This window comes from Anser brachyrhynchus (assembly GCF_964034855.1).
Source record: "Anser brachyrhynchus genome assembly, chromosome: 9".
NCBI lineage: Eukaryota > Metazoa > Chordata > Aves > Anseriformes > Anatidae > Anser > Anser brachyrhynchus.
This window is the reverse complement of record NC_137703.1, coordinates 16,488,235-16,509,914: the sequence shown is the minus strand read 5'-3', so window position 1 is coordinate 16,509,914 and position 21,680 is coordinate 16,488,235. Positions and strand designations below refer to the sequence as shown.

Below are 21,680 nucleotides of genomic sequence, written 5' to 3'. Positions count from 1 at the left end.
TGCCTAGCAGATGCTTCAGCAGTGCTCATGCCCAATGTAATAAAGGCCTGACCCAAAGCCTGTCAGATTCTGTGCCAAGTTTAGCTGCTTTGGGGCAGGCCTGCAGGACGTAGATGTATGATGGAGATACAGAGCTATGCCAAGTGTTTGCATACAAGTGTTTAGACCATAGTTCATACTATGTTACCTGATCTAAATTAGATTACTGGGACATACTATATGCATTTTCTCCACTGAAGAGTGGCTGTTAAGTCCTAACCACCACATTCTGTCTCCTTTAATTACCAGCATTCATCCATTTTTTTGCCTCTAACAGAAGACTGCAGCCCTCACTACAAAGAAACTGTCAGTGATCGTGCCAGTGTATGAGCATGAGGCTTGCTCCTGTGTAACACCAAGTCTCCAAGTCTCTGCGCATCCCAGGTCCTCTCTTTGTGTCGGCCAGCACGGGTGGCAGCTGTGATGGCAGATTGGGGATGGGCCAAGGTTAAGCAGCGAGGCCGCCGGCACCGTTCCAGCTCTCAGTCTGGCATCCTTCGTGCGGGGAGGTCGCGCTCGCTCCTGTCCCCTGTTGAGTGCTGGGCTCCTCTCTTCCGCATCAATCCGTCCGTCGCTGTCAGGATGGCGGCTTGCTTGGGGTGGGTATGTATGCAACGAACGTCACACCACCCCGAGCGAATCTGCAAATCTAATAATCAAAACCATTACTGATGCATTATTAAAATTGTTTTGTTTTTCTTTCCTGCAAGCAAGAACTGGAGTATTTGGAGGTGGGTAGATAGTGCTAAATTGTGTTTATTGCACGTCTGTTGAATATATAACACGTCTGTGCGACCTCCCTGAAGAGTTATACAAGCCTTTGCACAACATAATAATTCTTAAACACTTAGAAATGCATACAAATACCCTGGTGCGACGACAGGAATCTTAGACCTCACATGCTGGGTGACGGATGCTGCTGGGGGGGCCACAGCTGCCCAGATCCACAGAAGACCTCTCTTGCTGTCCAGGAGCAAATTGTTAATGCATTCTCCAGGAGCGACAGAAGAATCAGCGGTAGGTTTTAAAGCCGATAGCCCCGATTGCTTTTGAGAGAGATGCTCTGGAAACTCTTGATGGCACCAGCCAGTCTGCAGACTTTTACCTTGTAATCAGCCAAACAGTAAGAAATCTTCATCATAGAAAGTTTTCTTGTCAGTTTTATTTTGAAAGTAACGTAATGGAATGTGTGGGCTATGCCAGATCTGATTTGTTAGGATTCCATTAAAAATTCATTTTTTAAAGCTGGGAGCGCATACAAATTTTTATTTTTTAACTTTAAAACACAAATGCTTTTACTCTGGCTTCAGATGACATTTTTTCTTTAAACAAATTAACTGAACCCCACCAAACAACATTTTATCCTGAAGTATTGGCTCAGAGTGCTGACTTTTTATTTTGGTGGAAAATGTTACATTGTCTCACTGCGAGTTAGGATGGCAGGATTTTTCAGGGTTGTGATGATTGATCCAGATTCAGAAAGGAGGCTAAATCCAACACGTGTGTTTCTGGGAAGGGATGGAGCCTGGGGCAGAATTCTCTTCTCTCAATAGCTCCTGCAACTCTTTTCATGGGCAAACTGGGGTGCGAAGCTTTACTATACTGTAATTGTATATAGCATGCACTTAACCCTGATGTTAAACTGTGTTAAACCCCAGGGAGAGTTAGACTCCTTGGACTCCTTGGACCGAAATCAGTAGGAGTTAGTGATACAACTTGAGTCGTGGCAAATTGAGTTTGCATATACCTGCGGTTGTTTGGGTACGTTCATCATCTCTCCCTGGCTGGCAGCTCGTGTTTACTGAAGTTGGCTGACTGAGAGTCCACTTCCATATCATGGAGTTTGCTCCTTGGCTAATCTTATTTGGATAGCTGGCAGATAGATATGCTGCAGGCTGTCATTGCCTCTGTTTGCTTTGCTAATATCAGAACAGTTTCAATATTACTTGCTCTGGAATGTGTGTTTTGACAAGATCAGAGTGCAGCTTGCTGTTGAAATGGGTCAGATTCCCACATCTCCCAAAGTTTGGCTTGGGAAGGCTGTTTCACAAAAGAAGAACTTGGCTGAAATAGCCATGAATATAAACCCAGTTGTGTATATATGTGTCGCCTGTAAAACAAGCCACCAGCATGTATTGCCATGTGTAGTGGGTACAGATCTCTCTCCTGGGGTGTTGGCTGGTGTCTACCCGCCAGAGCTCTGACTGGAGAAGCCCATGCAATGGAAAACTTTACTGGTCCGAGCCTTCTGCCAACTATCAAGTAATTAGTGATGAGGAACAGGTTTGGAAGTCTCCCTGAAATACTTACCATGGGCTTGTGTCTCCCACAGAAACCCGGGATGCTGCAGGTGGACTGTATCTCAGCAGAATTTTGGTGAGTAGGCTAAACTGGTTGTCTAGGCTCCTGGTTGCCATATTTACTGATGTGGTCTCCTTGAGAATGTGCTTGCTGCTGGGAGAAAGGGAGTTGTTAAAGTCCTCTGAGGGAGAGCAGAGAAACCAGAAAGCTTAGAAGGCTTGTACAAAACAGGACTTGGAATCTGTCTCCAAGATGTGGTTTATGGCTCTTGCAATGAGCTTCCCTGTGGCTGTTGCTTACCTTGACCATATTTGCCTAGCATTTCCCCCTCATTTTTGGGTTCAGCGTACGGACATGAGCGTCCGTAAGTTGGAGAGCATTCTGACTTGGCTGGGAGGGCTCGTGCAGGTACTTGCATTACTGCGTTACAATAAATTACCACGAAGCACTCAGTGCATCCCCTCGTATTTCCATGGCAAACGGGAGGTTTTTCAGCATCGTAGGATTGCCCATGGTTGTGGCCGAACTGCTCCTGTGTGCCTGTAGTCCAGGAAAGCGTGTGTGTGCATTAACAGTGAGAGCAGTTTGTGGGGCCAGCTCGGAACGGCTCGGGCACGCGTTCAGTTGTCCTTCCAGGAGCTGTGACAGGCAGAGGAGCGTGGTGGGGACAGGACACCCTGCGGCAGCCTGCCTGGCTCTGCCCTTCCAGCACAGCCGCGTTCTCCCTCTTTGGCAGTGCGAGAGAAATTTCTGGCTGATCACAAAGGGGCGGGAGGGAAGAATAAATTAATTAAAAACATTTAGGAAAAAAAAAAGTCCAGCTACTTTTCATTTTCCAAAGTACCCATTTTCTTAACTATTCCTCCAAATTATCATCTCATTAGATTTATTCTGTTTCCTTGATGTTGTTGTTATTCTGTTTATCCCACGTCACTCAGCAAATGTCTCCCGTCTCCTTCCAGCCAACTTGCACAATACATTACAATTACATAATTATGCCATTGTAATCAAATAATTAAGTTGCACATTAAACACGCATTAGAGCTCACAAAGGAAGGAGCTTCAGACGTGGGCATGGAATAGAAGGGAGTGAGCCAGTCAGTGTTGGCACTAATTGTATCTTGCTTTTAATGACTCAAGGACTCCCGTTTTTTGGTCTCAGGTGGAAAAATGGGAGTGTGTTGAGGCTGCTGAGTTTTAAATAAGCAAGCAGGTTTAGTGAGCAGACTCCCCTGTGGAGAGAAACAAGGCTCAGTGACCAAACACACACAGAAAGAAAAAGGGAATAATTGTGAAGCCTACTGCTTTCAGGTGTATTGAAATCTGCTTTAATTGAGGCTCCGAATCAGCTCTCCCAGGAGAGAAAGAAAACCTGTCTGTTGCTGTCATGGGACACAGCCGGTCTAGCAGGAGAAGGACGTGGTTTCTTTGGGATGTGGTTATTTTAGCAGTGGTAGGGGAAGAGTGAATGAGTCTGTGGGTAAGTTGTGTGTGGTTTTTTCCCTCTTTGTGTTCATTGATTTGGGTAAAATAATGCCAAGCAGATCCAGAGCTGTTGTTTGGCCTCATCCTTACTCATTTGCTCACCACAGAGACACAAGGGAGGGTGTGTTTGGGATTTGCTGTTTGGTGTAGGTCCTAGAGGCAAAACTGTGGGGTCACTGCTCTTCATTCAGACCCTGTAGGCTGAGCGCTGGGAGAAAAGATGGCCCCGGTCTAGTCATGCCACAACCGAAAAGGTGCAGTCTGCTCTTTGAAACAGTTTGGGGTCATCCTTTTGAAGGCTCTTGTGTGAGTTTGGGGCAGTAAAACTCCCCTGAATCCTGTCTCACAGGTGATGCCTACCAAAGCCGGGGAGTGAGCAGCACAGGATGCTGAGGTGACATGGCTGCTGCTCACCAGGGTTCAGAGGTGGGTTGGAGAACAATGTGAAGTCTTTGCCTACATCTCTACACCTGTGGTTCTGGGCTAGGGATATTAGAGGTCAAATTCAAATAGAAATTGCAGACATGGGGGAAGGAACCTCTGGAGAATGACAGCAAGCGTGTGGCCAGTTTGATACACAGAGGTGAAAGGGTTTATCTGGTAGGCGTTTGCAAGTAGGCTCATGGTCCTCTCCTAAAACCTTCTGTTAATAAGTCTCTAAGATATATTTGTAATGATATATTTCAACTTGTTGTTAAAAGCCTTAAAATTAGCCAAGGTTTTTGCTCTGTAAGTACATGTGGGTGTGTGGTAGAAGGTAAGATCTCTGCGTGAATAAGCAATAGAGGGAGAAAAAGCGTTTATAAATCAGGAAGCAGTGAGTTGCAGCAGCCTGCAAGGCTCCCTGCTTCTCAGTGACCCAAAGGACAGCGTGCCAGCTGTGTCCTCTTGGGAAGTCAAAGAGGCTGAATGCTGCAGAAGCCAGCTGAGAAGTGAGAAGCAGTGAAGTACTCTTCAGAGGTCCACTGTGCTTGCCAATGGTCTGGTACCATGCTCGCCACACTGCAGTAGCTGTTCGGGTGCTGGGAGACATGCAGAGCTCTTCTGGGTTTCTCGCTGTGCCACAGCTGACTTACACACCTATTCTAGAGAATCGGACTGCACTGTGGTCCCTCTTCCAGTTCAGAGGTGCCCATGTGGCATCAGATAAGCCATGCCTATCCCAGGCAGCCTCTTCCCGCAGGGAGGAGAAAGGTTGCAGCAGGATCTCTGCTCCATGGGTCTTGAAGTAGAGAAGGAGACATGGTGGCAAAAACAGAGAATTTCAGACTCCACCCAGCCACAACTTAGCACCATGTTTTTCCCTAAATCTCGAGGAAAAGAATGTGATTCAAAACAATTTTCACAAATCTCAACTTTAAGCACAAATACACACGCTTAAGTAAAAGATTGTTGAGCTTTAGATAAGAGCTCTTTGCTCTATTAAATCTGATTTACTGGGTTCCTGTACCACGTACAGACTTGACAAAATGCAAATTGTGCAGATTAGATAAGATGGTGTTTAAAAGGGGGGTAAAAAAAAGTCTGGCTATTGAAAGAAGATGTGATTCGATTAGCAGAACCAAGGCTGTAAGTGGAGATCGAATGGGCTATAAACAATTTAAGGCTTGGGAGGAGGCCAGCGCTGGCTGGGTATTCATTTATGGTACAATGTGCTGGCTCTCTAATCCACTAGGAGAAAGCAAGCCAGAATGGGAAAAAATTTCTGGGTAGAGTGATCTTTCACATTGAGAGCCCATCATGTCACCTTCAAAGATTTCTGAGCATGTCCATCTAATATTGTATACGTACTTAAAATCCGAGAGCTGTATATTTCTTCAGCCCTTCTATACCTATTGGCCCTGTGTGTGTATCTGTCTTGTTTAAATCTTGTTCTTTCTATTGCACGCACATCTAGATGAACTGTTGGAGATACCTAGGTGAACTATCAGTGTGCCTCACAGTGTTATGGTTTAAGTATGGCTTTAAAAACAATGCTTCCATTAGCTGCTTGCTTATTTCATTGACCTGCTCCTGGAATGCTATTTTGCACGCAGTGACAGAGTTTACTTTAAAAAAAAAAATAAAAATTGAGAATGTGCTACTTGAGATTTTTTTCTGGGTGCATGAATACACTGCATTGCTCCTTTGAGCTTCCTGTGCTGCTGACCGAAGAGGCATGCTAGGGGCTCTTACGAGAATTAATATTTTCTTACAGCTCTGTTTCTGGGAATTGACTGTTTATATAGCTTGTGCTAAAGGAAAAAAGGCTGCTGAGAAAAAAGCCTGGGAGGTGAAAGTTGGATGTACTCTGAGGCTGGGAAATTAGGCCAACACCCTACCCCCAGGCTTTTGGGATGCTAAGCAGTGGGACTGGATTCCCCCCCCCACCCCGAGTGACTCACCTTGAGGAATAAATACTGATATTGTCTGTAGGACCCTCATGCTGAATATCACTTATGTTGTTCCTCCTTTCCTCTATTTTCCAGACAAACAAGCAAGCAAAAAAGGGGTTTACACATGGCTCTTTTGAAGGTTAGATTTGACATGAGCTGGTCAGTAATATTTTTTTTCAGAAGTTTTCCTTTGGAAAATTTCTTTTGGAATGGAAATGTGTCTAAAATTTTGTTGTGAAGGGAACATTCTGACAATATTGAAATACCCTCTTTTGATATTTTTCAGAGTGGAATATGTTATGTGTATCCTTTCATAGTGACTGCCTTTTAAAATGTTTTAATTGTGTTGAAGTCAAAAGGAATGCTGTTTCCCAAGGCACTTTATTATGGGGAAAGTTTTGGGTTTTGTTTAACAGCACCTACAAATTTGAAATACCAAAATCCTTTGCAGAGCAGAATTTCTGGTCGCTTGAATGCTTTTGATCCACTCTGTAAATCTGTCTGGACAGACATTTTTCTCCCCTGTTCTTTATTTTCCACCCTGATTTCTAACCTGTCTTCTAATTTGTTTTATGTTCCTGGCCTTCCCTGGTGATGGCAACACCTCCTAATATAGCTTGGTCTGCCAATTCTATTATTTGCTCTTTACTTCTTTTTCCAGCTCGTTAATGTAGAGGTGACAAAAGATGGGTCTAACAGTGATCTCTGCCGAACCCCACCAGGTACATCTCCCCATCTTGACAAGTTGCTGTTTATCATTTTGCTTGGTTTATGGTTCTTTACCCACTTTCTGAAGCACACAACATCTCTCATGTCCTAGCAGATTTGAATGGCTTCTCGGAGTGATCTTTCATGGGTTGCTGGATCAAATGTCTTTCTAAAGTTGAAATACAGTTTTCTTCTCTGGCTCTGGGATGGAGAGGCGAGATGTTGACTGGGTAGGGGCTGAAAAATCAGTGGTGTTATTTAAAGTAGCCTAAGTATTGATAGGGGTAAGAAGTGCTTGTCCACAATGTCCCGATAGCAGGGAACGGACCATCCAGGTGGAGTGGTAGTGATAGACATGAGGCACAATGTGGAGGAGTTGAAGGCCTTTGAGAAAACAAATCGAGGAGGTGAGGTTATAACACAGTGCTACCCACCCATCATATCCCAACTGAGAGCTTCCTTTCGTGAGGGAACTGGTCTCTGGCCACCTCACTCCTTGATAGGCCCTTTCAGGGTGTGGTTGCCATCAGTGGGGCGAGAGAAAGGCAATAAATCCCATACGACAGGTTTCAACAAGAAGTGCGCATTGACTTTCCGTGACTTTCCTCCCCTCCCTTGCCTGGGACAAGGCTTGGGCACTGCGAGGAGGTCTTGGCCTGGCCCTCCTCAGACCCGTCGGGATATCCCCGCCTGACTGTGCTCCAGAACGGCCTCTGCTCATAGGCTGGCACAGCCAGGACTTACCTTATGGCATCTGATTATTTTTCCCTCCTCCCTAATTGGTTCCGTTAATTTATTGCGGACAGGAGCTTGCTCTGCCAAGTACTAATTGCAAAGGTTATTGTTCCTGCCCTTTTTAAAGCGCAGCAGGAAAACCTACAGTTCCATCACATGAAAAACGAGACAAAAAAGGCAAAAAGTTTTTGGACTGGATGTAACTCCCCCCCACCCCACCCCCCAGCATGTGCTGCTGGGCCACTGCCTTCCAGTCACAGAAGGAAGCCTCCTGTCTCTGGGACACAGGCTTGGGGTCGTCACCCTTGTCCCTGCTGTAAAGCCCCATCAGCTTGAAACATGCCCTTGAGCAGAGGTATCCTTCATCCTCAGAGCTGTTCAGCTCTGGATTTCGGAGGCAGGATGGGTGCATTTGAAAGCTGGCCGCTGGTGAAGTGGTGCGGTGGCTGATGTGGCTGTCCTTCCTGTCCCTGTGCACACTGCAGCCTCTGGCCAAGGAACAAGCCTGGGCTCACACAGGGTGGTGGCAGCCTGTCCTCAGCTGCTGTTCGGCATGCTGTCTGACATTGCCTTCTCTGCTCTGTTAATGATGCTCACTTTGTTCTTAGGCTGGCTGAGATGGCTGTAGTCCATCCCTTTCCTGGCAAAGGGAACTAGACATGCTTTGCCCCGTGGAGCCGCTCAGGAAGAGTTTTCGTCTTTTCCTGGCTGGAGAAGTTGGGTGCCTTGGGTGAAGTGGGATTTCTGCAAAGCCAGGCTCTTGCCTAGCACGTGAGAGGAGGAACAGTTACTTCTTGGCTGGCTTTTCTGGAGCCGCCGTTTGCTGACAGAGCCGCAGCATCCGCCTGGATTAACCTGGATTTTATCGTCGGCAGAAGCCATCTAGCCCAAGTGCCCAGCCTTGCAATTCTCTTGTATTTTGAAGGTGACAGTTCCCTTAGGAAAAGCCTGGATTCCTTCTAGGGCATTGCTATGTTACTCTAAAATGTGGCTTGGTTCTCCCCATTGACAAACCTGGCGTTGCAGCCCTCAAGGCTGCAGCTGAGTTCTAACCTTTGCTTGACAGTAGGTGTTCACACCGTGCACGAGAGTGTGCTTCGCTCGTGTTTTGTGTGGTATCTGTCCCTTGTGGCTCTGTATTTGCTATCCCAGGCTTTGTTCCCACTGCAGTATTTACTCTGGCTTGTTTCCTGTTTATCACATATCATGGCTGGAGTTTGTTTTTGTTCGGCAGCTCAGAAGCCTTTGGAAATGAGTGTTTATAAACAGAGGGATGTTTGGGACCACAGTTACATCCACAGTAAATCAGCAAACTGCAGCGTTGTTTTATACTGATTATGAATATGACTTCGTACTGTTTCTTTTCTACTCCACCCTCTGGCACAATATCCTTCTCATTCAGTGTTTTCTCTTTTTTAACGCTCAACCCCCTTACTGGGCAGATATGTACCAGAGTATGTACTGGAGTACCAGATAAATGAAACGTATGGGCAGTACTTAGTTTCCTCTGGGTGGCAAGTCTGGATGGCATCTGTGGGCAGTACTTTCATGCGAAGGAAGCACAGTTAAAATCTAGATTCTAAGGGAAGAGGAGTGTATATCATATTTAAAAGAGCTTTTGAGCTTACCATATGAAGGAGAGTTATGTTTTATACTGTAATTTTAATAGTTGAGAAGCTGTATCTCATAGTGCTTTACGAAGCAATGAGGTAGATAGTGATAGTTCAAGCAATGTGTAGGAAAATGTGCCAGCCATATGTGTAGCCATATCTCACATGCAGCCTGGAAATCATTTATTTTTATTGAAGGGATGAATTTGCCAGAATGTCAATGCTGTCTTCTGCACTTTTGAAGAAGTGCCATGCTCTCTTTAATCTACAAAGGCTGGAGACGGGAGGGGAGCAAGCATTGCCTCACCAGGTATCTCCTTCTTTTTCCAAAATGTTCCTCCATGTTGGTGAACAGGGACCAGTCTCAGCTTCAGCACATGGCCTTTCTGCTGTTCAACGAAGATTCCCTTTTTTCCTGTCAGGCTTCTTTCTTTCTGTCCATCCTTCCTTCCATCTGACCTTCTGCTGAGCAATCCTTCCATACTTCCTCGCAAACTTGCATATCTGTTTTCCTCTTCTTCCCAAATCTTGGCTACATTTCATTGCATCCTGTGATGTGTGCTCTCACAAGGCTTAATAACACCTGGCCAGGACAAAAGTTTGACCACGTGCAGCTGCCTGTGAGAGCCAAAGGGTGCAGCAATTTCACCATGTTGGCCAGAAGACACACATCCACGTGTAGATCTTCCAGGTGTCCCAGGACTTGTCCTAGGACTCTTAATATATTTGCCAAAAGCCAATTGTAAAAGAAAGATAGCTCCATGTGGTGCATTAAATGTTTCATTTTATGTGCCTCAAATTGAGCAAAAAAGTTGGAAGTCAAAAATTCTATCACAAAGAAATCTTTCTTAGTTATCCAATTTGTGCAATATCATATTATAGGGAAAAACAACTGCTATCTGCCTCATAAAGGTTAATATAATAATAAGCAGATACTGACTTCTATTGAGATGAACATGATGATTTATTGACCCAAGAGGTAAATATTCAGTGAAGCGAGCCAGGGTCAATATTTACCATGAGGAGAATAAATTCTTATATTTCCTATGGTATGGAGACCATACAAACCAGTCACCAGTAAAATGTCAGCTGCTTTTATGGTGATCATTGCCATTTGCAAGGAGACAGCTAAGTATGGCAGACTACTGCCAGGTGCTTCACCTCATACTTTTGTATGAGGTGAAAAAGTCAATTTAAAAGCATTTTCTTTCTATACTTTTAAAGACTTAAGAAAGTATTATTAAGAATAAAAATACTTTCCTAAAATGAAACAAACAAAAATGCAGCTCTCAAGGGTTATAGTGGTTTGGAAAAGCTGGGTGTATTTCTTGAATAACTATCATAATTTTATTGTGTTTTATTTTACTTTATTAGAGAAACATTCAGCTTCCAATTTATAAGCCTGGCAACTTTCAACCAAATTGGAGATTTTCTGCACACGTATTCATTTTGATTGCAAAGCCATTTTTCATTTAAGAAATGCTTCAACACATAAATGTCAAGCATCTCTTGTAGTTACCATGGATAAAGACAGGCTCTGAATGTTGGCACCTGCTCCAGTGCTCTGTTCCCTGGGCAGGATTATCTTTTTCAGACATCAAAATCAAAGGGGAAGGGTATAGCACCGTTGTCATTGTCACTACACCAAAGGCCCTAAATTATCCCACAGGGAGAGATGGGAAGAGTTTGGGCCATTGAGGAACATGGGGCAGATTTGGTAGCACGAGGGATCCTATGGCAAGAGAGATGTGATGTGTACTGGAAGAGCAATACATTCATGTAGGCTTTTTCTCTTTGTTCCCAGGGTTGTCAGAGCAAGGCTGCTGGATGCGGGCTGTGTCCTTTACACCCTGCTCTGTCCTGTTCTCTGCTGGTGCTGTGTGGTGAGGAGTGACCTCCTGCAGAGTCTGGCCTGGGGTAAGGCATCGGGGTTTGTTCCTGCCTCCAGCTTCATGGTCTGGGTCAACTGCACCCTTTTTCACGACTGTTATTCTAGGAGAAAGTGCATGTTCACCTGTGTGAAACCTGCAGCCTGTCCCTCTAATGCAGTCCTTCATCTCCACATAATCGGTCTCAGAGCAAAAATGGCAAAAGGGCAGTGGCTTCAGCTGGTGGCATCCTGGTTTTTGCTGCAGCAGTAGGCTCTGCTGGTTCTGGGTGGGTTTTGTGAACAGCGAGATGTAGCACGCCTGTGTGCAGACAACTCGTGTTTGTCTGGGCCATGGGAGTAGCACCCTTCTGCAAGAAGCCTCAGGCGTGTTCTTCAGTCTGCCAGGCAGTGTGCTTGGGATCACAACCGTTTCCCCACGGATGCCCACAAAACATCATCATGCGAGATGATATCTGTCAGCTGCTCTCACCTGGGTGAGAAATGTGAATTATTGTGTGCTCTGCCTGCCTTGTAACACATCAAGGTCTTGTTTCACTAGTGATGTGAATGGTAGAAACCATAAATACACTTCGTGGGGGGGAGAGGGAGGAATTGCACCATCATTTATCCAACTCGAGCAAAGTGACATGAACAAGGATATTATTTTAGAAAGTTTATCTCTCTTGTATCTATGGTGACAAGATCCTTATCGGAGCAAGACAGACTCACAGGCTTTCTGCTCCTTGTTATCTCAGTGTAGGATGACAGTATAAGTATCATGGCTAGAAATGTTATCTATCCTTTATTATTTCACTTGTGAGGGGCTAACAAGAGTGTTATCAGGGTGTTTACAATCAAAACACGTGCAGCTCAAGTGATAAAAGGGAGAACAGACATCTGATCTCCAAGGATATGAAGACAATACAGCCTTGAGCAGGAGGAGATGGATCTTATTATTGAAAATGGTTTGGCAGGCTGGGAATGGACAAACAAGCCCAGGCGACTGCTCACATCATAAGTTTGAGAGACAGGGTGGGGAGAGAAGCACACATACGCGCGCACATACTCTTGCAGAAAATGAAAAGGCGATCGTATCAACAGCACTCTCAGCTGAAAGAGAAATATTTTCCAATAATTTTGTTATGATTTTTTTTCTGTACTCTCCTCTCACTTGGAGCGGTAATGTGGCAAGCTGTCAGGACCAGCAAGTGCAGTGGAGTTGCTTCAAGTGAGTCAGAATCTGAGAAAGCTTACCCAGGCTCGGAGGGTGGAGAACAGACAGCTGCCAAGATTACTTGTCAGGGGTTTCATTCAGATTAGCACAGCACTGACCCGAGTTTCTGCAAGGTAAGGAATTAATTTAGGGGTGCACAGACACAGGGTTAGTGGTGACCGTAAACATTATCCTAGATCTCCTCAGGGTCAGAGAGGCTAAATCCCTAACGGACAGAAGTCTGACCCTGGGACGCTTCTATTACGGATCACTGAAAGAAGTTCAAAGATGTCCTAGAGAGCAGATTCTCATTAGTCTACAGCATGAGCAAACCAGGTGCAAGATGGTGTCAAATTCTGATTTTCTTATTTGACAGGAATTACCCTCAGCTGCTAAGGATGGGGCTGGGCAGTTCAGCACTCCGTCCAAGTCCAGGCCTTGATCCTGGAGGTGGCTGTGTTCTCAGGTCGAGTTCATTGGCTATCTCTTCTGTTGGAGAGGTTATGGCAGGGGACGATTCCTGTCTTCGTTCCCCTTTTGGTATTAAAATTTTCTTAAGCAAAGCAGAGGGCTTTTGTCCTGCAAAATTAATGTTTTTCCATCATCTTTTCTCACTTTCTTATCTGTCTCATGGCACACTAGGGCACAGAAGCTTATTCCCTGGGAAACAGCAGGATCTGTAGGCAGGAGAGGACCCAAGCTGAGGGCACAAACACTAGTACCAAGTTTCTCCCTCTCCCATTGGGAAAGAGATGGATGGGGGGGGGGGGGGGGGGGTGAGTCTCTGTGGGACACAGACGGCATCAGGCATTGGGAAGGACAAAAGACGGGGCAATTTATGGGCTGCTGGTGACAGCCCCATCTCTGAACATCTCAGTTTGACTGTATGGCTGGCTGAAAATGGAAAGTAGGTAGCTTTTTTGGATAATGGGTACAGAATAAGCACGAACATCTTACAAGCAGCATTATTCTGCATTAGCCTGTCTGCTTAACTCCATATTCATCTTGATTTGGGTATCAGAAAAAGCAAGGTGCTTGCGACCTGTCTAAATGACTCTCACATCACTCTCTAATGGCTGTCAACTCCAGGTAACCCTTCTTCACCCGTGGGTACTGGCAGCAACACCTCTGCCTTGTTTATGAGAAATAATCTCTGGTTGTAATACATGTAACGTTTTTATTTGAACCCCTAGCTTTGGAGGGCCAGTGGGGCCATTTTGTATGGTAATGTATGACCCATCACTCCTCTCCTGCCCTTCATCTCTCGCACCTTTAATTGCACTTGTGTTTCTGAAGCATATGGAATTCATTATTCAGCAAACAGCATCCTTTGCAATATCAGCCTTAATTAACTGTTCCCCTCTGCATTTTCATGCTCTTATCCTCTCCAAATCTACACACTGAGACAGGCTGATGGCCCCCCACATGCATCAGTGCCAGCCACTGAGCCATGACCAGATAAGAAGAAATGGAATTCCTTATCTCTTTTTTCTTTTTAAAATACATACACACACAAACACGCAAAACTGGAAAAGGTCAAGGTTGCTGGGAAGGGAGAAGGCCCTTCAAGACAACAAAACCCCCTTCTCTTTTAAGTCTCCATAGCAACTCGATGGAGCATCATGGGATGTCAGGATGAGAGAGGCCTATTCTTTCCGTGCAACACTCTTTCCACTTCATTAGACTCTTTATCAAGTATCTCTGCACTGGGCTGAGTATATTTTTTTGTGTCAGGGAGCGGTGCGGATGACTCAAAAGCATGCTGACCTTTTCAGTGGGACCTGGGAGTTCCTTGTGGGAGTCGCATCCTCTTCCCTCGCCTTCCTCCCCCACAGCCCCCTTGTCTCCAGTTCACATGACCCCGGTCTGCATGGCCTTCTAATCAAAACCCTGTGGCTGGTGAGGTATGAAGGGTTTCTTTATAAAGAGAAAGGAAGAAAAAAGCAAAAAGAAGAGTATGATAATGTCCTTCACTGGAACTGGAGGTGTCAAGACCCTAGCTGTCAGAGCTGTGCGTCTATGGGGAAGATTAATGACTCTGCTCAGAGAAAATCCAAATAAAATGGAGGAGAATAAATACCAAGTGACTGTGTGGAGGATGAAGGGAAGGGTGAGGAAGGAGTGAGGGATTGTGATGGGGCAGAGGTATTCCTCAGTCTCAGAAGTGTTTTAATTCCCCAGGGAGGAACAAGTTAGCACAGGAAAGCTCTGTGGGTTTAGTCCTGTGGTCTTGAAGGGATGTGTCAGTCTGTGGGTACTGATCAGTGAGCATGCTTACAGAGCGCTGGTTTTGGTAAGGCGCAAACACTGAATATTTTTATCTTAGCTTCCCTGGAAAAGTACCCACTGTAGAGAAGCCTTTTGTTTTAAGCTTCTCACCACACTAGCCTGTGTTTCATCCTCAAGGTACCATGAATTGCTCTACAAATCAATGCACTGGTCGGTCTTTGGAAGCAAAGTGACAGTTTTATGCCGGGCAGTAGCGCAAAGTGCAGTCTGGGGAGCTGCAGGCCTGGCTCCGTGGGGGGTGTCAAGTGATTGGGACCTTGCCATGGGTGATGACATTGTACTAGCTTGCACCACAGATGCAGTAGGACCTTGGAACCAGCCTTCTTGGGCTTACCAAGACACCGTAACTACATTTAGTTTTTAAAATGATTCTTTGGATTTTTACTTCTTCCAGGGAGCCATTGCGTGACAGTTTGCAGCTTAATTTGAACAGACTTCACACTACGAGAACCCAGCTGAGCTTCTTACCACAACAGCTCACGGTGTGAAACTCCGTATGGTTGGAACCGTATGAATTGGGCAAGGAGAGGGGCTTGTTAGTATGGATGACTGACAAGGCCAAAGTCATTTAAGCAAGTGTTTGTAAAGAGCCTTGAACCTGGGCATGCTTACACCGTGTGTTCCCGAGCTAGATGATTTACATGGGTGTTTTTAGGGGGAAAAAAGGTAAAATAAAATGCTCTGCACTTACAGAAGTAGTCAGGGTTATGAATATCCCAGTCCAACTGCTTCAATCCTCAAAGGAGTAATTTTGAAGTGGGAAATCCCATTAATTCATAATAGGACTCTTAAGTAGTTCCCTCTGATGAATTTGTGGCACTCTGAAAGTCCCATAATTCCCAATATACAGATGAGGAAACTGAGGTTAAGTGACTTAGCCAAGGTCACGTAGGAAATCAATAACCACTCCAGCCCGGGTAGGCAGCACCTCTCACTGACTTCATGTGACTCCGACTCCCGCAAGCGAGCTGTCAGCGCTGACCAAGTGGGAATACCATCCCCACCGTCCTCCCGGTCCCGGTGAAGGAAACACGGGATGAACACTGTGTGGTGTTACTAACCAGGTGCACCCCTGTTCTGGCACAGCTGGGCTGTGGGAGCATAGTCGCGGTGTTTATTCGAGCTTTGCAGCTCTAACGAACGTCCCAAGGCCTCAGATGAGGCCTAGCCATGCAGACCAGGGTGGTCGGTGGTCTCCAACCCCAACCAGAGCAACGCTGCTTAAGTGTCCCTGACAGATGGGTGTCGTCTTGCTCGCAGGATCCTCAAATATGGAGACTCTGCAGTCTCCTGGTCCCCTGCTGTCCCAGTTTATCCCAGTGCCCTCTGCCATCTGTCATAGCACCGTTGCTTTCCCGTGGCACGGCAGGCAGGAGCCTGAATCCCATACGCTCCATCTGTGTAAGGTGCTCTGGTTGCGCTTCACAGTGTGTTTCTTGTCATCTGCAGCTTGCATCTGAAAATGCAGCAAGAGTGTCTCTCCTGCAGGTGGTGCGATCCTGGGGCAGGATTGTCTTCTGGCAGGAGAGGGCCTCGCGCGGGACCTGCCTGCGATGATGAGTGAGTGCCTCTGCCAGCATCTGTGGGAGGCCTGTCAGCCGGTGCTCCGTCCTTCCTCCCTGCTGACCAAGTCTCTTCGCTCCTGTTTCACCTTCCTCTGCTAGCTGCTTTTGTCTTGGGCTCGTGGTGGGGATTGTCCTGATTTAGGGGTGTTTCAAGAGTGGGGATGTGTGTGTTCGATCTAACTTCCTTCCCACGTGTGGCTGGTCCTGCAGAAAGGGGCTGTTTGTCCCAGATCAGGCAGGCGGGCTGTAATCCTGTGATCCTTAGCTTGCTCATTGCAGCAACACTGACGATCACCTACGTGTCGTCTTTATCTTTTGCCCTCTTACCAGCACTGCTAGCTGGAATCACACGGGAGCGAGAGGTGCCAGAATGGATGCAGACTTCTAGCATGGCTCAAGTCTCCAGGAGTCCTTCTCTGTCCAGCAGTAGCTTGCTGCCCTGTTCTTTTTTCTGCAGCTTTTCTTTAGCTAATTCATAGCTATTTGAATTGCTGATTCTGCTCTTGCTGTTATCGTAGCCCAGTGCTAATGATCTGGCTTTATTTCCTTCCCAGGTAAATGGTACAAAAGCACAGCAAGCAACCTGGAGCCTGCTGTCTGAACAAGCACGTGTTGGGATTAACCTGTTGCCAAATGGCTTCACTGTATTTTCTGTAGTGCTTCCTGCAGCCGCACCTGACAGTTCTGCAGAAGGCTGACGAGAAGCAGTTAATGATAAGGTGTTGTTCTTGATGCCAAGCTCCTTCCTACTTTGCTCTAAGGTCCCTCGAGGATAGTGTGCACTTCACGTTCGCCTCTTCCGATCAGCATTTCTACACTCATTTGTCACTTTCCAGACCTCTGACATCCTCTCTCCTCTTTAACTTCACCTGCAGAAAAGGAGAAACCTTCTCAGGAAGGGTGCAGGTGGACTTGGGAGTCTCTGGATGAAGGCTGAAATGCTCATCTGGGCAGGAAGGTGGGTGGGAGACCCTGCAGAAGAAAGCTTGGCCTCGTGTAGCTCCTGGAGGCTGTCCAATCCTGGCATTGAAGCTGGCTAGCTTGTTTGACACTTTTCTTGTCTTTGGGCAGTTTTCTGAACTTCTGTTGGGGTTGGGATCGCAGCAGTCCCTGCTGATGCTGGGAGAATGCTCAGGGAGAGATGCAGCCTTGAGGACATTCCCCCATTCTGCAGTGCGTGGCAAAGCACTGGTATTTCGGATTCAGTGGGTGGCAAAGGAAATATTTTGGGCTGCAGACTGTAGCTTTAAAAAAACCACTCTGCATTTGTTCGAGGTTTCCCTCCTGAAGCCTTACTGACTCTGAATATATATATATATATATAATCCTTTTTTACATGCAGGTTTTAAGGCAAGATGGACTTATTCTATTGATTATTATGACTGCAGGTATTAGCTGCTCTTTTGAATGAGGGATAGCTTAGGTCCCCATTCTCTGCTACTGGTTTGACTTCACCTTCATTCTTATTACGGCATTTCTGAGAAAGCTTCTTGTTTTATATAGCAGCTGTGTTGTCTTAATGCAGCTGTAATGTGTGTTTGTCCAGGCATTGCCTTTGGGGGACAGCAGGACTAGGAAGATGTTTTATTAGATCATTCGCAAGTCCTAATAATCTCTGAGTCTCTGTAATATCTCTGGATGTCAGCTGTGCGGCTTTCACTGTGTGGTATGGGGTTGTAACCTGGAGATGGGAAATCGCTTGTGTATGATCCTGTATCAGTTTCATCTTGGTTTTAGCTCTACCCTCCTGGCTGTTTCTAGCAATCAAAGAGGAGTCAGTCCTTGTATGCCAGATCTTAAACCGTACGTTGGCAGTTCACACATAGAGCGGTGTAGCAGCATCAGAGAGGATCCTAATTGCTTGGAGCCTGGCTCATGCAACTTGCTGGTGGCACAGAAGATCTTCCTCTGCAGACTGGATGCCGGACAGCATTTCCATCCCTGCACCTCCAACTGCCAGTGTCTAGGCTATGGTAAGGCTGCGGCTTCCCTGGCTCTGAAGTGTGTGTTTTGTTTGTGCTCTGCTTCCAGAGCTAGACTTTGCCAAATCCTATTGCTTCTGCCATAAGAATTAGTATTTCCTCAGCCAGTTGTATTTGGATGGGAGCTCTCTGACCAGTGCTGAATTTGCTCACTGGCATACAAATCCATTATTTGTTAGGCTCCATTGCCTTGCATCTTACCCAGTGTGGGGGAGTTCTCTAGACCAGAAATGTCTATTGCACTAATGATGATCTTTCCCTTTCCCTTTCCCTTTCCCTTTCCCTTTCCCTTTCCCTTTCCCTTTCCCTTTCCCTTTCCCTTTCCCTTTCCCTTTCCCTTTCCCTTTCCCTTTCCCTTTCCCTTTCCCTTTCCCTTTCCCTTTCCCTTTCCCTTTCCCTTTCCCTTTCCCTTTCCCTTTCCCTTTCCCTTTATCCCCTCTATATATTGCTCTCATAAAGTATTGCTATATTGCTCTCCTCTCACCAAGTTCTGGTTGTAGTATGCTTGAGAGCCATTCCTCTCCTTCAAATACCATTTGATGTTTTCTCTTGCAGAGGTGTTGTGGGGACTGTGGAGGTCATTCTCGCTTTGTTTCTGGTACTTGTGTGTCTGTCGTATATTCGTTTGCTACAGCTTTTGTATCACAGCTTTGTGGATGAAGTTGTGTTTTAGGCTAATGTAGTAGTTCTGCACTGACTGTGCTGCTCGGAGTTTCAGTCTCTGTAGTCTCTCTTGGTATTCAGTTATGACTCGTATTGTCTTTGTGGTATTGTGACTGGTAGAGTCATTTTAATTTGGCTCTGTTTTGTTACCTTTGCGTCTCCTTCTTTGCGGAGCACTGTTGCTGTCCAGCATGGTCACTGATGTTATACTTCACCGTCTTTTTGTCTGCTTGTTTGTGAGCTGCTGGTTTCATAAAACCCAGCCTAGAAATGGATGCACACCATAGCCATCTACTGTTCCAGTCTGCGTTTGTGGCAGTTTGGTGTGTTGTGTGGAGAGAAGGGCTAAATAGTCAGCGGGAGGCAGAGGAAGTCTTGTTAAAACTGCCTCAAAGCACTGTGAAAGGGGAAGAGGCTGGTCGAGCCTGGAGTCTCGAGAAGTGAGTGGGAACAGGAGGGTGGCCCTGCATGTGATGGCTTCTGCTCCTGCCCTTCTCGAGTGTAACATCCATGAATGCAGACACTTCTCATGGTGGCTTTTGCTCGGGGATGTGACTTTGCTTTAGCACAAGAAGCTTGCGTGCTTTCCCTGAGCTGCTGCCTGAGGCAGCTGTGTCTGCTGCAGCCACGTGCAACTCAGACTTCATCTGGACATGCATCTTCGTAGGCAGTTTTGGGGTCTTCCCTTTGTGGGTTTTACATATTTTTTGCCTATTATACATGAAGCAGATCTATATCTCTCGATTGTTTTTTTTTTCCTGTGGTGGGTTCATTATGCTGTTTTGCAACAAAAAGGCACATTTAGCATTATGTTTACAAGGGCTGAGATGATACCTTTTGCATTTAAGGTTTGTGTGGGCCAAAATGGCTTTGTGGAGCCTATCCAAGATTTTATTTTATTTTTTCCTCAGCTTGCTGCTGACACAACCAGAGGCTCTTGCAGCATAAAGCAGCTTTTCCCCGCTGCACCTTAGTGGTGTGCATGCTGTTGTTTTTTCTCCTTTATCCAGCCCCTCTTGTAATTGCCTCGTTTTCCCATAGTGAGCTAAAGAGCACCCTATTGCTGAAAACAACCCCTTTCAAGGCCACCTGCTTATGGACAGGGTTTGGGGCTAGTGGTTTCCTCACTTTGTTTGGGTTTTCTGTCTTGCCACATTCATATCTTTCAGCTTTCACGTACCTGCAGGAGCCAACTTGCTTCAGACTCCAAGTTCAGTCTCCAAACATAAAAGAAGAGAAAGTCAGGACAGAAAGACATTTAGTCTTTCTTCCTTCCTCCACACCTGCTGTTCTCACTCGTCAAGCACTTCCTAAGGGTAGATTTCTCCAAGTTCCTAGTCATTACCCTTTATATAAGCATAATATAGTACTGTAACACTCCCTATGGGGAAGCTATCTATTGTAGCAATCTGTAAAACAAAAGCTGGATTGATCCTTCTCCCATTGCTCCCCAAAAAAGCTGCATGCTGTTCCTCAAATGGAATGTCTGAAAGCCTTCATCAAAGGGTAGTTCATTTTTACACGACATTTTTACACTCAAGCGAAACTGAAAGCAAGGCATAATTTGAAACAGCTAAGCTAGCCGTTAGAGCAGAACCACACAAATAAAATGCCTAGGATGATGTAGTTGAATATGTTGCAGTTAGAAAAATGACAGTGTACAAGGAACAAGAACAACTAGGCAGATGAATGTGAATTAGTAAGGAGCAGACTTTCAAAGCAGAAAAATCAAATTGAGTACATAGAGCATTGTATTTAAAGGGATCAGGTAAGAAGTACACTAGATTGTACCTTAAACAACAAAACAGGTGCCTCTGCATCCAGAGAGTGATAGAGCTGTGGTTGGGACCAGTGGGACCTAGCTCCCCTTGTCTTTGCCATAAGGCTTTGTGACCTTGCTCAGATCATCATGCCTCCTGGTGCATTAGCTTCTGAGCCTGCAAAATAAGGCACGCACCTGACACAGAAGATGCTTTTTAAGATCTGAAAATGAGCCTTGCTCTGAAAAAGCTACCTGAAATTTCTTTCTGAATGGACCACCTTGGCACCTGTCGTCTTCTAGGGACATTGCTGATTCTTTTGCTCCTTTTTTCCAGAAGACAAACACCTGTATGAGATATGAAGGGTTGGTTTCAGTGATGTTGAAGTTTAAAAAATTAACTTGTCATGATTATACACAACAAATGGAGGCAGAAGAAATGCAATGCTCTTTGCAGTTGTGAGAAAATGTTTTGCGGTTTTGGACCTGCACAGGAAAATCTGAGCTGGACGAATTTGTGTATTGTTGAAGTCAAATCCATAATTTTCTTGAACAATCTTGCAGGTCACTCTGTAACTTGTAACTTAAGGTCATACTTCTTGAGATGACTATGAAATGCCCCAGATGTTCAGTGTGATAATCTAGACAAAGCTGCCAAGGGAGAGATGCAGAAAGTGGTTCCTCTGATTGGTACAGACAAGAAAAGCCCTTGAAATGGACAGCTTGCAGGCAGAGCTTCCCTTTGATGCTTCTATTTCTCCACTCCTGTAAAGAAAAGACTGATCCCAGTTGAGTCCTACCTAAGGACCAACTTGTGGTCACAGGTGAACTACCCTCTTCAAATCCTGTTGGGCTAATTTCCCCAGTCCCACATCCGAGGTTGAAATTTCACTAGTTCTGACAGAGAGAGATCCCTTATACTATAATATCTGAGCAATTTTTGCTCAGATGCTTCAGCAACTGTATTATAGAACAGTCTTGGTTGGGTGTATTATCTGAATTGTAAAGAACAGTTCCCTAGCAGTAGCTGAAATGCACAACCGCTTGATGGGAATGTAAGCCAACACATCCTTTACAAAAGGCAAA

General features: G+C 45.6%; 1 protein-coding gene across 1 annotated transcript in view; it reads left to right on the top strand.

Annotated features, from left to right (window-relative positions):
* Positions 1 to 21,680, top strand: part of LOC308199595 (uncharacterized protein) — a 149,345-nt gene that overhangs the window by 80,774 nt on the left and 46,891 nt on the right. The window contains exons 6-8 of the mRNA XM_080603968.1: positions 11,058 to 11,170; positions 12,713 to 16,185; positions 16,745 to 20,151. Of these exons, the coding sequence (XP_080460094.1) occupies positions 11,058 to 11,170; positions 12,713 to 12,732 (133 nt within the window). The 3' untranslated portion in view covers positions 12,733 to 16,185; positions 16,745 to 20,151. The remainder of the gene's footprint in view (positions 1 to 11,057; positions 11,171 to 12,712; positions 16,186 to 16,744; positions 20,152 to 21,680) is intronic.